This window comes from Parambassis ranga, chromosome 9, assembly GCF_900634625.1.
Source record: "Parambassis ranga chromosome 9, fParRan2.1, whole genome shotgun sequence".
Classification (NCBI taxonomy): Eukaryota; Metazoa; Chordata; class Actinopteri; family Ambassidae; genus Parambassis; species Parambassis ranga.
This window is the reverse complement of record NC_041030.1, coordinates 6,041,033-6,058,010: the sequence shown is the minus strand read 5'-3', so window position 1 is coordinate 6,058,010 and position 16,978 is coordinate 6,041,033. Positions and strand designations below refer to the sequence as shown.

General features: G+C 42.0%; 1 protein-coding gene across 1 annotated transcript; it reads right to left on the bottom strand.

Moving 5' to 3' along the window:
* Nucleotides 1-1,268: 1,268 nt before the first annotated feature.
* olfml2a (olfactomedin-like 2A) lies at nucleotides 1,269-16,311 on the bottom strand. The gene is made up of 8 exons (XM_028415011.1): nucleotides 16,043-16,311; nucleotides 10,005-10,268; nucleotides 8,887-8,994; nucleotides 8,622-8,798; nucleotides 7,507-7,756; nucleotides 4,855-5,175; nucleotides 4,502-4,687; nucleotides 1,269-1,873 (listed from the first exon to the last, which is right to left on the bottom strand). The coding sequence occupies exons 1-8, from the start codon at nucleotides 16,109-16,111 to the stop codon at nucleotides 1,269-1,271; spliced, it is 1,980 nt and encodes a 659-aa protein (XP_028270812.1). The 5' UTR covers nucleotides 16,112-16,311.
* Nucleotides 16,312-16,978: the final 667 nt, after the last annotated feature.

The following is a 16,978-nucleotide window of genomic DNA, read 5'->3' as shown; positions in this document are numbered from 1 at the left end:
AGAAATCAGTTGACAACAGTTTAATCCATTTAAGGCCATTTTACACTAAAATATCTCTCCTTAAAATAACACCACAAGTGAGAGGTAGAGAAACTTCTAAAAGTAAACGGACTCGCTGACTTTTTGCTGCTTTTATAATGTGAATTTCATTTTCACGGTATAATTTGTAACCTAAACTCTGGACGCTTTGAAAAAATATGGTCATGACCTGATTATAGACAGAAACCCAGCAATTACACTACACCAATTAACCAATAACGACAAAATGAATATGTATTTCATGATGCTGATGGAGTTGCTTCAGGTTCTGACTGAAAAATTAGTCTGCTAATATTATCAGCCAATATCGACCTATCACACAAATATCAGGTTTGATCTGTAGTCAGCATTTGTGACTAAATGTAATGCAAAAGATGCTCATTTGAGTTTGAGCTGCATCCACTCCATTGTTTACAATACTCACACCACAGCTGAGCAGATGGTGGTGCAGTGAGTCAAAAGCTGTTTTCAGAGTTAATAACAGTAGCTCCAACATATCCCTGTCCCTGACAACTACTGAGCAACGCCGCTAGCCAGTTATAGCTTGTCAGTACACTGTGTATGTTAAGAATACAGGCTGACAGATCAGCATATTTTACTACAGAAATCCGTCCATCTCTCAGGCCCTATGAAGAGATACGTGAGATTGTCTGTTTTACAATCTAAAGGAGTTTGACAGAATCTGCTGGGAAGAAAAAAATACCTCAATCCATGTTTGAAAAGCCTGCAGGGATTTAATCAGGAAGACTTGAAACTGTCAAAGGGGCATTACAAAGAGAGATTTTAATGTTTGTTTTGCTTTATTCACATCTGCTAAAAGTGACAGGGTCTGAATACTTGAAGAAATGTTAAAGCTTGTGTTTGTGTCGTAACATGTAACACAAGCCTCCCTTCAGAAACAAATAGTTGAGGTCAAAAATTCTACATCTGTCTGCTCTAGTTAGCCAGCCTGCTGACATTTTATAGATGAACATCTCTCTGCACTTTAACTCAACCTGTGAGACTACTTCTACTTTATTGACATATTGTACATCACATCCCAACACACAGTTTGCTGCACTGTGAGGTCAGGTGTTTGAATGGCATGCATTGGTACTAGAAGGCTGGTGTAGTTCATCCTTTGTCCTGCTGAGTCCAATATGGCTGCTGTCAAAAAGTGAGAATCTTCTTTCTATCGAGGTGTCAGACTGGTCGGCCTGCTGTGAGCGTATCTGAAACATAAAATGAGCTCACTCGTCTACAAAATGTACCCGATATGTGAGCTGATGGCCATTGTCCCAGGCGTACAAAAGCTTCTCCTTGGGGTTGTAGTCAATCTGGGTGGTGTAGGAGTACTCATTGGTGAAGGGCAGGCGTGGGATGGCCTCAGTGTTGGTGTGAGTGTCATAAGCATAGTTCAACTCGCCTTCTTTCTGGTTGTACACGTTCACGGCGTACAAGACGCCACAGATGATGAAGCAGTTTCCGTAAGAGTTCCTCTTGAGGCCCGTCCTGTAGGTCGTTTCTTTTTTTAAGGACAGGTCTCCGGGGTCCAGTTTACTGATGACGATCACTTCTTGCTGGTGGTAGTCGTAGTCCACAGAAGGGTATATCACCCACAAGCCGCTTTCATCCACCGCAAAGTCAATGTCGGAGTGGCCCCTCCACTTCCAGGGCGTGGTGTCTTCATAAACCACATCGTGCAGCAGTGTCCAGGCCGCTACGTATCGCATCCTCAGATCGTACTTGATGATGTTCTTGGTGAAGGCTCGGTTATAGTAGAAAGCTCCATTGTACACCACATGGCCAGTGCCTATCCAGTTGTAAGGCAGTTTGTAAAGGTTGCTCCAACGTCCTAGAATGAGCAAGAATATTATGTTAGTTCACAAAAAAGTTCGTAAATACTCAGATCTCTTTTTACAAAGAAACACACTCATGTTGCATAACACATACACACAAACACACACCTCTGATGCAATCTGCCTTCACCTAGTCCAATAACTGCCACCGTGGAAGTATTTATTATCCCCACTGACTGCTCTGTTGTAGATCCAAGAAAAGCCAGACTGTATTTAATCTTACTCAACAGTCCTCATCAAACCAGGCTCCCTCCCTATGGATTACCTCCCTACAGTCTACACATCTTCTCTTTTTAGGTGCACATATGCTTCACAATGAAGACTTAACCTCACTTAGCCTGGCAATCTGAGTCCAATGCCTTTTTGATACACTTTAACCTCTGTGTGTATTTCGTTATATGTTGCCAAACCACAAATAATGTGATATAATGTAAGGGTTTGTCAAAAGCAAAGGCACTGAAGCTTTGGGTTGACCTGATGATGCCTGTAACACCAAAACGTGAGCTAGCCAAGTCAGACATTTTTCATCAGGTAGTGACAGAACCTGTCTTCAGCTGTGAACACATCATCGTCGTCATCATGCTGACTTGCTCAGCAGATGCTAACAATGCTAAAGGGCTGGCAATAATTAGCAGTTTAACCAGCTACACTACAACAGCTTTTAATTTCTTTAAATTTTAATTTAAAAAAAAATACCATAACACCTTATGTTATTCTGATGCTTCCTATTGTAATAGCTTCTCAAAGTGACCTAATAGTACTACTACTTCTACTACTTTTAAATAATAACAATAATAGCTATGAACAAAAATAACCATTTTGGCCATGGCTGATTTTTATTTAGCAGAGCATACTGTGAATATGCCATCAGTCGGCCTAATGGCCTGTAGGTAGCCGGTTGGAAAATTTCACATCATGCTTTATTTATCATGAGTTGGATACATGGAGTTGCTCATGCTGAGCTTATTTAATGCCCTTCATAGAGCCAATGACACTGTTTTTACAGTGTCAGACTGTATACACACTGGCTTCACACGACACTGACACAGTTTGTTTAGGACTTCCCTCCTGAACAAACACACTCTGTGCCATAAGTGTCATTTTCTAATCACATCCTATCTGCTATCCTAACCTTCCAACCTCAGGAAGTCTGATTTAGATGATGATGATAACTAAAGGACAAAAACAATGTGCAGTAAAACTCGCCCCTCCACACACACACACACACACATGAACACCAGCCCCATCCCTGAGGCCAGCCTACTCTCCTAATCCCTCTCTGCTGTGCCTAGTTCAAAGGAAAGGCCAAAGCACATGTCAGGGAACAGCGGGCATCACCGCCACTCACCAAGATACCAAGTCATCCGCACACAGCTGTGAGCTCGCCTCCCTGCAGGATGCCTCACATGTAAGTGCAGTTAGAAAGCCCATTGTCCAACCACATCTAGATCAACAAGCCAAGTCTTATGGGACAAGATCATCTTAACTCTCTTAGAGAGTGTAATCCAATTCCTCAGTTGATTTGAATGTGGAGGGAGTGGATTTTCCCACCCACTAGAGCTGTGAAATGACCAAGACCTGCATTCCACAGACCTCATCAATCTCACAGAGCTCATTGGATAATCAGCATGAATCAGTGTCACCAGAGTTATTCAAGAAAATGTGTGTATAGATTAAAACTGCTGAGACAGACCAATATGTTGGCTAGATAAAGTAAGATGTCCAGAGCTTTGATACTGTGTTTTACTTCAGAGGATAAGGGTTTACAGTCCCTGTTTAACACAGAGGATTGGTTGTGGCCTCTGTTGTTCTAAGTAGATTAGATGCGGTTACACAGTGTTTGCTTTCCCATATTAATGCTCTTTAGTGTTTGAGTTTCTACAGTGTCAATTTCACAAAAACAAAGTCTATCCTTCATGTATTTAATGCTCTTCTGTGCATTTCTTTGTGATCACAGCGTGCACACTCTGCTATAAATTCTGTGCCTGCGGATGTCTGTGCAACAGGTCTGGGCAGATGATAGAAATCACCTAAACCACACCGCTGTGGGTGGCTATTAGAATGCAGAGAGGATAATGATCACAAAAACTGATTTATGGCTGTGCATCAAAGACAGTGTAATGTAGCTATGGTGACAGTTACAGTACTGCATCTGCACCGTATGTATATAAGAGCTTTGGCTGTATACATTGTTCTTTAATTGGTTAAGAAAGTAATTCTTAATCTTAATCCTAATCTTGCTTTACCCTTGTTCACATGGAGACATCAGTCATTTTTGTGAGTTTTTATTATAGTCCTCTGTCCTTTGTGCATAAACAAGCAACCAACTTAACATTAGCACCAGTGAGCAATGAAGACCTACAGCACAAATATTTTTAATACTTTGAAATCACTACAATTTATTCATGCTCTCCAATGCTCTGTAGGTAACGTGAGTGTATAATTAATGTGGTCAGAAGTATGTATTATAATCAATGGCTTTATGTCAACTAGCTGCACAGGCAGTGGAACACAGATACCATAATAATGATTATATGTGTATTTTTAGCCCGTCAGAGTTTTGCATCTTTAGTCTTGAGTATATGGTGCTAGTTTAAAATGCAAAATGCACAACTGAAGCATACCTTGTTTGAAGTTGTCCAAGTTACGGAACTCAACCAGGTTGTTTCCATAGTAATAGTTGGTGACATAGATCTTGGAGTCCTTAGCCAAAGGATCCTTCATCCAGGCTCCCTCGTTGCGCCCGTAACTGTGATGCTTCTCTGGCTGCTCAATAGATGCCAGGGTCCCTTCACAGTTGAGGATCTTCCCTGGAAGAAACAAGCAGAACATTCAACATGTGCGCCTGAGAAAGAATGACCTGCATTACTACAGGCTTAAATCAATTTTACACTCATCATGTCTTGGCAGAGTGAACCGATACGCTGAATTAGAACATGATACTGAGCCTACTAACAGCGGGGTGTTCAGCACGTACCTGCTCTGTGGAGACTGGGACGACTGTTGTTGTTGGAGTTGTCTAAAACAAGCACAATTGTCGGAGCTGGTCTCTCAGATGGAGGTGTGGTCTTAGTGGTGATAGTGGTGGGTGTATTATCAGTGGTGGAGGTTGTAGTGGTGGTGGTTGTTGTGGTAGTGGTGGTGGGAGCAGTGGTTGTAGTTGTAGTAGTGGGAGCTACAGTTGTGTCAGTGGGTTCAGCCACAGTGGCGTCAACAGTCTCCAGGACCATCTCAGCCCCTCCGTCCTCAGACTGCTTCTCCATGACGTGGTGGACTGAGTGCGATTTGACAGAGTGATCTGACAGGGAGGAGAGGGAGCAAACAAAACAAGTGTCACTTTTTTTTTCTCTTCCGGTCTCTGCAGCTGGAGGAGTCCACGATGTAGTTTGAAGCGAAAATATACATAAATAAAAATAAACATGTACACATACACTTTAGGTGTAGACAGCGGTAAGCTAAATGGCCACATACCAACCTCTCTCTCTCTCTCTCTCTCTCTCTCTCTCTCTCTCTCTCTCTATATATATATATATATATATATATATATATATATATATATATATATATATATATATATATATATATATACATATTCACCCATAAGTGTATGTATATTTGTACACACATAAACATATATGTACACACATTAGAAGTGACAGAAAGCACTTGTTTTAATCCCAGTTATTATATTTGTTCTTAGAGCTGTGTAAGTCGTTTCCTTCTTTCTTAAGATAAAATGAAAAACAAAACTGGACAAACGTTTGATTGCTTCTGTCTAGAAGCCCTTTCTTTAGTTGAGTATGGCTTTTTTTCAGTGGGCTGTATCAAAGGCTGTTCCTCATATGGTGACGTTCTGTGCTGCCGGACAGATGTGGGGAGAGTTCAGCACATGAGCAGAGCATCTTCCTGACATGCATACTCTGAACACATGGGCCTGCTGAGGGCTAATAGAACCTGTTTTCAGACGAGATTTTATTCAGCAACGGTTTTGAGTTTTCAGAAGTCTGTTAAGCCTTTTAAGAAGTTAAAATTGTTTACATTTGTTTCTTTAGATGTAAACCATCTAGAGAAACAAGGCCACGGGCATTACCTCTGCTGGAGAGGGTACATGAAAGAGGACATCAGCCAGTTGTTAATGGACATTACATACATCTGGATTCAATAATGCAAATAGGATGCACATTGTATTCCGTTTGTTACTTTACTATTATATGTAGATCAAAGAAGATCAGTCATTTTAAAATCAGTTTTCTGCACGCTTTGGTCCATATGTTTGACACTGCTAATGCTGTGAGACCGCTGCTGCTCCTCAGGCAGATGGGCCCCAAACCAAGATCTCTTGAAGTCTTGGATATCATATTTGCTTTTATCACTGATGTAGGCACTATTAACACAATAACATAACTTGCTGTGTGCTCAAAGTCGAGACTAGTCAGCATGTTGACTGTGCATGTGCCAGAAATGTAAGTCATGAAGGTCCTATTTTATATTTCAGGCCAAGTACAATAAACAAAGGAGGTTTTTCCTTTGCAGTCAGGAGGCCACCGTCATGTTTTTATACCCCTGATTATGGTATGTGACTGCACACAGTCCATCCCTGAGCATCATCAAGGCATTAATCTTGCACTTCCTGTTGTAAACAGTCAGTTTTTACATGAATTCTCCTGCTGATTAAAGTTTAAGGACCGGCTACCCTAACCTAACCCTCCTGTTTTTTCTCATGGCAAAATGTGTGTCCTTGTAGCTAATTTTCATGCAAGGCGTAAAAGCCTGAAGGTGCATCAACGCCCCCTGGGTGAATAGAGGTCCCCACTTCCTGCTCTTTGCAACAGATTATGGAAATGCATTGGAAGAGTTTCAGTGGGTCCTGTCAGACTCACATACATGGCAGAACACACGGTCTGACAGCGCTGTGTGCGTGTGCCCTGTGCAAACGCAGCATACCTATTCACTCAACTAGACTTAAAGAGGATTGTAAGAAGTCAGGAAATGTTTTCTCTGCATTGGTCAGGGTCCTTGCGCATTATTGTGCGGAGTGAAGCTGAGGCATGTCATGGACGTGGCAGCGCTGCATTGAGACAGCATTCCATCAGCTGCATGTATTTTGTCAATAAAAGTTTTGGATTTCCTGCTCATTGAATGCACCAGCAGTCCATTACCGTGTTAGAGTGGGCCAGCTTTGCTAAAATCAACAGCAGTATAAATCGTATTGTTGGGATCTTGTGTGCCACACAGCGATGGAATTGTCTTTTTTATTGCCTCGCGCTTAAGTGTAATGTTTGCAACACAATTGCGGTCTTATCTCACACTTGTGTAAACCAGCATTCTCAGAGGCAACTGTGTACTGTCCTCTACTGGAAGCTAAATCCAGCTTATCAACTCTGGTTCTATGATCCGGATCCAGCAAAGTGTCCTGTAGGCTCAGATTAGATTGCTGAAGAAACTAATTTGGATCATTTTCAACACCCACAGTGGATCACACACAGATGATCGCACACAGATGGGAGTGCAAACTCAGCTAAAGTGCAAGTACAATGTTTGCTTTAGCTCAGAGAGGGTGGCTTTCTATGAACACACCACTATGCTGGGAGAGTATACAGAGTGTCCAAGCCAAGCAGAAAGCTCTCACCTCCTCTGTGTTCTTCATCCTCGTCACTTTTAGAAGCCTTGTAGTATGTGATGCCTCTGACCACGCCGGGCTGGTGGCCAACCGCCTTGGCTTTGGCCGTAGGATCAGGCTTGACAGGTTTCCCTGGTTTGATGACCTCTTTCTTGGGTTTGACGACCTTTTCTTTGGGTGGCTTTGGAGGGGGTTTGGCTGCAGGAGCCTTTTTGTTGGGTATTTTTACAGCTTCCTTTGCTTTCTCATCAGTAGTGTCCTGTGAAGACATTCAGGTTGTGTCAGGACTCTTGGCAAAACATGTGCATGCTGTTATTCCTGTGTTCTCTTCCAAAAGCTTCACTTTTCTAACTGTACAAGTGAGCCTTATTCATGTCAGTTCAAAGTGCTACATACACAATTTCACAACTGCCCACTGCTACAGTTCAACCACTACTATATTTATTTGGTTGGCAGCAGCTACTTATCCCAATCTTAGCTATGTGGCTATCATCCTCTTTTGGTAGTGTGTCCCCTCGGAATTTGTAGACCTCTAACCCTTGCTTGGCACACACTGTAAGTTCCTGCACACTATCTCAGTCACTTGGACATGCCTGTCAGTGCAAGCTGTCGCATCTGACATCTCATGCTACTATGTACTGTATTGTCTCATAGTGTGCATATCCACTGTCTCCAATGGTAGACCATGAAGAACAGCTTTTCTTGTCACTTGTCACTGAGAGTTTTATGAAAAATTACAGGGGCTTGGCCTTCTACCTTATCCTACTGTTACCAGGTTCTGGTGATGTGATATACACTTACTTATGTTCACCATTCCCCTGGTCAGCCTGAACTCTGGATGAGTCTACCCTTAGTCTGCCATACCTTTGCAGCTAGAATTAGACCCTAGATGGGGTTTTGGACAGTAGAAGGAAACCATGAGTTTGAACATGTGGTTTTTGAGGGCAACTCAAAAGTAACCACCCCATAGTGGGGACCCCACGCCCTCTCCGATGAATATTAAGATACTTGGCATTTTTAGAAAAGCTGTTTCTAATGCTATTACCAAAGGCCCTCAATTTTTTTTCATGTGTGTAGTAAAGGATGCTTGAAGCAAAAACATTAACCTGTGCCTTTCACCTTACCTGTGACTTGCTTTCAGTTGAGTCTTTCTGTAGCAGCTGCAGGCTAAGGCTGGAGATCTCCTTCTTGATGCTCATCATGATATTGGAGTAGTTCTCATATCGCTTAAACTGGTTGGTGAGGCTCGTCATGCTGTCCCGGACAAATTCATTGTCACGAGTGAGGTTTGTCTTAATTGTCTGCAACATAACATATAATGGTTATAGTAATTGTGGTTTGATTCTTTGATTAGAATTATATGATACAGTGAGTGTGGTGTTTTCCTACCTCTTCTAAGGTGTTCATTTGAGACACCACCTTGTTGATGTAGGAGTGGACTTTCATTAGATCCATGCTGTAAAGTGTTCCCTCGAGGAGGTCCACCATAGACTGGAGCTGGTTGTTCATGCCATAAAAGGAAAAGAACCAGCATCATTCACCATCTCCTGAGAGTTTTATGTGCCTCAGTTCAACTGCAGTAATACCTTAAGTGCCCTGCCAAAACATTTACTCTGATTGCCAGTATTGACATCCATGTTCTGACAGCAGAGCGCTCGCAGTTTAAGGTTCATTCTGAGTCCATCTCAACTATTTTAGACCTCTCCCTTTCTGTGTTATGATTCCCTCTAGAGACATATTGGGTAAATCTATAGTTTAAGGTGGAGTCAGATCAAACATCTGGAACTGCCCGTTGTTTCAGTACATAGCGTGCATGTCCTGCCTGAGAAAAAAAACATGAATTGTAGGTATGTGCCAGGGTGTGCTGATGTGTTCACATCAGAGAGGCAGATGAGGAATTCTAAATTTAAAAGTGAGGATCTTTTCTGTTGATTCCTTCTCTTACTTGTTTGTTCCTTGGTTATTTCTACATTTTTGTTGCGTAGTTTATCGTTTGACATGCATGGCAACCTTGTAAATATCCTTATCCCTTTGACACCTTATTACATTTCCTGCTGTAAAAAGCATTTAATTAGCATAATTGGATTATGGATTAGTGGTGTGAGACTGTATTGCTCTGGATCATCACAGTTGTTGAAGAAACTGCTGTTATTATACTGCCTGGCTATCAGTCCTACATCCTAAATATGTAGTCTATCTATATTCTATAAATTCACAATTCATTTGCGCAGTAATTTGTTTGTATGACTAAAACTGACTGTAAATCCAGTTAATTTAAGCTAATATAGTAAATTAGTAGAGGAACATTTATGTCAGGCCAAGGGATAAACGCATGTCCAAACATCTCCTTCAGCTCTATTTTTGGTTTCCACTAAGTGGTAAGGGAAATAACTAGTTAAATGATCTTAAATGATAAGTCTTAGGAAGAAGAGAAAGAGAAAAAAGAAAAAAGTGATTTTGTTCGGTGAGAGTAAAGTAAAACTATTCACCTTCTAAAACTAGCTCACCTTTAGTAACTCTGGTGCCTGTTTCTTCAGCTTCTCCATCTTCCACTCATTCTCACAGGGATTGAGGGAGGATGGCGGGGCTGTGCAGGAGCATTTACAGTCTGATCCAGAGCTGACTGTCTCCACCGTGTAGAAATCCTCCACACGTACGCTGCCACTCCGCAGTCGCAGACACGCGTCCTTACTCAGTGGCCGCATGATACACTTACAGCGGCAGTCTGAACCCTCTGAAGTCATCCGGACAGGCTCGGTCTCCCCAAAGATCTGCAAGACAGATGATCTTTCCATTACGTATTTTCTGTATATTGAATAACATTGTATTTTTACAAACCCACATATCAATGGCCTTTTCCAAACTCAGAAAATGCGGCAGGTTTTGAAGGTCATGTTAATCTTTGTTGTTTTTATTCCAGTCATCTCTTCCATTAGTCTAATCCCTGCTGGACTCTTATGAATAATAAATCCATTTTTTATTGCAGGAAAACAATAGCAAGGGAAGGAAAGTGTTCTTGAAAAATAACCACGTGCTTCCTCTCTTCAAATGTTTGCCAGTGTGACTCAGAGTAAAGCCTCCGAGACAAACATAACTTATTCATCACAAGCTAGACTTTGGCTGCCATGTATGATGACAGGCATGCTATGACCGCAGCTTACTTAATAAACAAGAAGCAATGTGTGGCAGCCGGCGCAGACATTCCACAGTTTTCCTGTGTGAAACACATACAAGCTGACATAAGGTGGAGAACGCTTTCACACAAATATTCAGCTGCACGGATTTACTGCATATTTGATGAAATGTTGGGTCAATGATGAGCATCTGGCTGAGAGAGAGGCACTATCTCTATTAAAATCCATCATTCCTTATTTCACAAAAAGACAAGTTCATTGGAAGTTCATTGCATTATCTCAGTACATTAGCCTCTTAAATGTTGCTATCATCATTTCCTATAAGTGGGCAGCTTATTGTGCTGAATTAGAAACAATAGTAGCAACTAAATGTTATAAAAATAGCTCCTTTTTTGCTGTGAACTTTGGCCTGATAAGCAGACCACCATTGTTGTAGTAAACTTTAGGCTTCCTGAACCAAATGATGGATAATCAGTGTGATCCAAATTCGACATCTGCCTTTCCATTAGACACATGTCATAAACATAAATTGGATACAATACCCGGTTGTTTGTCAAAGTATCCCTCAATGTAAAATAATAACATGGTATGAAGAAACCCACTCACAAAGCTAATAGAGTTTGGAGAGCTTACACTGAGTCCACCATACAGGGCACAGCTAGCACACCTTGGATAAATCCATGGTGATGTATTAAGCATTGAATATTTGTATATGTTCATATTCATGTGCATTTTTTCTACTGTTTTGGGCGATGGCACATGGCATCAACAACTGTTAATGCAAAATGTGATGGAGCTCAGTTGATTTTAAAGGGTTGTTGTTTAAAGGGTTTATTTTAGCCCATCATTTGGAGGAATGACATTTTGATTATCTGCTGGAGGAGGTTTGGGCTGTCATCTCCCCCCAGTGAGATTTAGGGACTTCAATAAACCGCAGGACAGGCACACATGTGGTATCACTTCACAGAGAGTCTCAATGAGCTTTGGTCCTGTCCTCATGTGACTGAGGCTAAAACATCTTTTCAGTTTACTAATAGAGACTAAATCTGATTTATATGACAGATCATGTGCAAAATGATAAGTTAATAATTTATGACAGGGGAATTCTTTACTTATATATTATTTTATGTTAAGGCTGATGTAACATGACTTGATAGGTTTCTATTGTTATGATTTTAACACAGTCTTGGGCGTCCTTTGGCAGTGCAGCTGCAGGCTTAGTGAAGGTAAAGGGTGGAGTACTTTTGGAAATGGTGGTGGTGGGGGCTCATTAGTGAAAGAATGCAGGCTGAATGATGGGGAAGATGTGAAGGGTTTGGTGGTGGTGGTGGTGGTGGTGGTGGCAGTGGAGGGAGTGTGTGCTTTTCCCTCTGTCTCAACGGACATACTGTGAGGCGGGGGAGTGAGGGTCTGATTCAGGGCAGGACTCCTGTGTGCAGAGGTGAGCGGATTCTGACCCATGTCAAGCAAAGAGGCAGAAGGTTGACAAATGCTACAGCCACATGAAAACAGAGTGGATTAGCAGATTAAACTTCCTTAGTGCCTATGGTCCTGCTGAGCTGCATTGTTCAGCCCCAGCCAAACGCTCACCGCCACATAGCAACATCAGCTTAGGATGCTTTAAGTTTGAGAAGTCAAAGGAATTCCAGCAAGATTTACCATGGTACTTTATGTCTTGTAGAGAACGTCCTCATAGTTTTGGGTTTTTTTTAGGAGAAGAGAGGTTTGGCTGCAGCTTATCATGAAATATCTGAATCATTCTGCCAGTCAGAGCAGCTGCTTCCTCCTCCTGTCAAATCTTATGTGCTAACTGAGCGTCCAGCATCTCATGCTAAGCTGACCTAACAGCATGAGAACAGGCAACACAATTAAGAGTGCTGATAATTAAGAGTAGAGGGTATTTAACGCATGCTTTGAGCTTTGAGTCTTTGGCTTTGACCTCTAAAGTGCAGTCAAGTTTCAGGTCAAAAAGAACGCGACTCAGATGTGAACTCATGTCTGCACAATGGGAGGAAAAGAGCCTGCACGCCGCAGAGAGCTCTATTAGATCAACCGCTGCAGTCTTTAACAGCTAACGTGCACTGACAGTGATGAAGTGAAACCCCAATTGTGCTCAGGATTGTTAAAAAACACACGTGCTCCACAAAAGACTCCTGCATTCATTAGCCACAGAATTTAAGTCAATGTTTCGGTAGCAGCGGCCTGTTGTATCTGCAGCAGTGTCCATATAAACAAGGATATCCTCCCTTTTTAGCACCCTGCCAGCTGCTAATCGCTCAGACAACTGTGCAAAGCAGAAGGCAGGTATGTTCAGCTGCAGCTCTCCTCAAACACAAACACCAGCGCTGTTATGACCTGCAGCTAATTCTTTCTGTTTTCAACTATGTTCCCACAAATGCACCAAAATACCAGTTCTAAGCAGTCTTAAGCCAATTCAGCTTGTGATTTTAAAGGATGGACTATCCCTTTAAAATCCCCATCATCTCCTGTCAAGGGTACTCAAGACCAAAAGCGGGGGCCATGCACATTCCAGTCCAAAGACTCCGCCTGATTTTTAATCTAATTAGCCGTGCTTATGATTAACAGTCTTACTGTGCCACTGTAAAGATTAACTTGGTACAAAGCAGGAATTCTATTAAAGCCTTCTGTCTGGAGATGAACCATAAGGCCGGTGGCTCAGACAAAACCACTGGCATTAGCATGTAGACGCTAATTAGCAGAACACAAAGTGTATCAGGCACTCGCTGCTTTTCGGGGTACACATCTACATTCCTGCTGGGCCTGTTTCATGTGCCCAGATAATCTGTGAACCTTTCAGCCACAAAAAAAACTAGAGAAACACTGACACATATTGTGTTTTATGATTTAATGAGTTACTTATGTGAAACTCCTTTACCAGCCATATTAATATTAAACAACCACTTAATTTTCCCCACAATAAATCACATCCTCAGCGTGTTTTGAAGGTGAAAATCTTCTGAAAACACACACATACAAATCAAGCTGTCAATGTGGCTCCCTAATAAAATTCATTCATCAGCACAAACAGACGCTTCCCTAATTATTAGTGTGTGTTTTGTGACCTCAGCCATGAGAGGAATGATCTGTGTTGCCAATGCCTTTTCTCCAGATGATTTCTTACAACAGATGTGTATTGCAAATTTGATCACAGCTCAGTGAGAGATAATCTACTCAATAAAACAAAAATAATAATATAATATAATAATAAAGCAAATTTCTCAGACTATTAACTATTTTGAACCAGAGCAGTAGCCCGAACAAATGTGGTTTTATTCACAGTTTAGCTAACAAAGCCTCACACATCAACAGCACATTTGACACATTTTCCAGAAATAGCAGATGTTTGCTGGATGTTGGGAGCAACACATCCATCTGTGTGACATATAATGTGGTCATGGGGCTGACATACATGAGCATAAAGGGTGCCAAAAGCCCACAGAACGAGGTGGAGGGTGGGTAAAGACTGTTAATTCCTTTAACTTCAGGGCTTAATGCCCCATCGTACCCCCTTTATTAATCCCAGGGGGAATATGCTTATCATAAATATCACTCTATGTTTTTCCGATTTAGAGTTAGGGCCACAAAACTTCTGAGGCAGGTCAGGATACTGGGAGTATATACAACACCCCTGACCTTTCCCCAGCTGCGGACTCACATGAAATCCCAACCCCAACCTCCGCACCATCACTTTACCACATTTGTACCACAGGCAAGCAAAGTCAAAACTTCATAACAGCTTCATCATGTGCAGGGTTGCACACCTGGGTCATATGGTAAGTGCTGACCCATTCAGCAGAGCGGGTCTTCTTCAGGTCAGTGCCTCGCTGTGAAAAATGTAATAGTCTTTCTCATTTCTAACAGCTTGCTGCTCTGTTTTAACCACAAACACAGAGACTTGCCTCTCTGCAGACTGATAATGTTGACTCCTCATCAAGCCCCATGTGACACCCCCAATTAAACCAAGTCTTGTTGGCATAACATGGTCTGACAGAATGTCACCGTGCACTGTGGAGGGCTTCAAGCCACCTTACAGCACCTGCAGGCCCATACATACTTTATCAGAGCACATCTACGCCACTGTCTGTGCTCCACATTGCTGTGAGCAGACTGAGCATCCCAGTACGCTGTCTCCTTCTACCGACCCTCCAGCTGACCTTGGGCTGATTGTCCTCGGTATTGTTTACAACCAAAACATAAAGCAGGTGCACTCGCTGGTTCCCACGCCATCCTCTGGTGCCCTCTGTACCCTCCTCTGAGCAGCCATTGTCTCTCTCTGATACCACTACCACCAGTCTGGCTACTGTGACTGTGCAACTCTTGGGATGCTGCTGCACTATTAGGAATTACTATTAGTGATGTAAAGCTAAAAAAAAACACTGTTGGCACCATTAACTGATCCCACTTGCCTTAAGCACAACTGAGTCTTGCGTGAGCTTTTGAACCATAGATCAGTTTTGACCACTGTATGATTTTGGCTTTGGCTTTGTAAAGTGCATGCCACATTTATTTACCAAATATGTGACCTTGTTACTTTTGGTATTAGCCCCCACAAAATGTATGCAAAATTCCAAAAGTATGTGGATGCCTGATCATTCTTGGTGCATGCGTTGCTGTAACAACCTCCACTCTCTTGTGTCAGGCTTTTAATCATAGTTTAAAAGTAACTGTGAAGTTCGGTGTCATATAGTGCAATAGATTCAGATGCTGTCACACTTTTCAAGCAGTTAGGAGTGAGGTCAGGGTCAACACAAACTGCACAAAATCACTTTAAGGAGGCTTGTGTGAGACGATGTTATGTGAATAACAGGGGTTTTACTCATACTGACCTGCACTGCTGCTGATTGTATACAGAGAAGAGTTAGACACCATATTGGCCATACAATGACAACAGTGCCTCTGGTCTTCATATAATGTGTATCTCAGTGTGTGTGTGTGTGTGTGTGTGTGTGTGTGTGTGTGTGTGTGTGTGTGGAGCTGGATTAGGCTGAGGGAGAGTGAGGGGTTACTGTAGTCCAGCAGCTGTACAAACAAGGGCGGCCAGATATTACTGTTACCCCACTGAGTGCCATCTCTCTCACACTCTGCTGGCACCAGACCACACTGGAGCTGTAATTACCCACACCTATGGTTACTCATGTCACACAAAAGCTCTCATTGGGAGGATTACCTCGAGTCACAAAAATTGACACATAACTCGGACCATCTGCCGGTGTTAGACAGAAAATGTCTGGCTTGGAGAAAACGTTGTTCAGGTCACTTTTGTCTACACAGTGACGCGCAGCAAGCATGCAGGTGGTGAAGAAAATAAGAGCTGTAATGATGTGATGAAACATGTCTGCCTTTAAACTACGCGCTTCCAAACGTGCGTAAAGATACACTTTTCTTCTTACCTTGCTCTGTGAAGACGCGTCCTTACACAAAACCAGCAGACAGGCCAACAAGTTCGTGTATCTCCACATTTTCTCTCTATCTGCGCGTGAAGTTTAAAAAAATCCAAAAATACAGCCACTGTCCGTAAGTTAAAGAAGTGCGCCTATTTAAACTCCATTTCCACGTCACAAGAGGGATGATGTGTCCGTATGGATGGATGGATGTTCCGTGTGCGCGCTGCGGTGTGTGCCCTGTCTGCACCGCGCGCTCTGTCTTCAGCCAGGCGCACAGCGCGCATCATCCATCATCCGCTGTCTTTCATGGGTGGGAGGGGTTTACACACAAACGCCCTTCTCTCAGTGTGTCAGTGTGTCATCGGTCCTTATCACATTTTATCTTGGAAAAATAGAAGGAAAAGAAGAGTAGAACTAAGAAAAATAAAATACAATAGATAAAGAAATAAAAAGTTTCAACAATTAAATTATTGATTATTTATCTTTATATTTACAAAGTATACTTTCTAACTCAGTACATATAATGTTTTACATTTGACTAGTATTTTTTTTTATTATTTAAAAAGTAGCAAAAGGAAGACCACTTGATTTCGGCACACATTATTCATTTGAAGGGCTTTTGGCGCCATCACCTGGAAAATAATTGATTTGCAGCTAAGAGCCCTCAAACCTTCCAGTAAGAGAAAGGTCCGTGTCAGTCTACGTACTAAGGTAAAATAATAGTGATTGTGATTATTAGAAAAATAAAACAAGCAGAGATACATTTTCCTCAACATATCGATAAATGCTGTCACTGATCGATCCTGTCTCCGTGGTGAGATCAATTTCATTTAACTTATAAAGTATATTGCTGTTCTAGAAATGTCTAAAGCTTTGTCCTTTTGAGACTGTAAGACTTACTGACTCTACTGACTATTTATTTATTTCATACAGACTTTCAGC

Coding starts and splice junctions, on each gene's coding strand:
- olfml2a (XM_028415011.1), bottom strand. CDS start 16,111: ATGTGGAGATACACGAACTTGTTGGCCTGTCTGCTGGTTTTGTGTAAG. Junction 5,176..7,506: donor GGATGAAGAACACAGAGGAG/GTGAGAGCTTTC, acceptor CCTCCCTGTCAG/ATCACTCTGTCAAATCGCAC. Junction 4,688..4,854: donor TCCCAGTCTCCACAGAGCAG/GTACGTGCTGAA, acceptor TGTTTCTTCCAG/GGAAGATCCTCAACTGTGAA.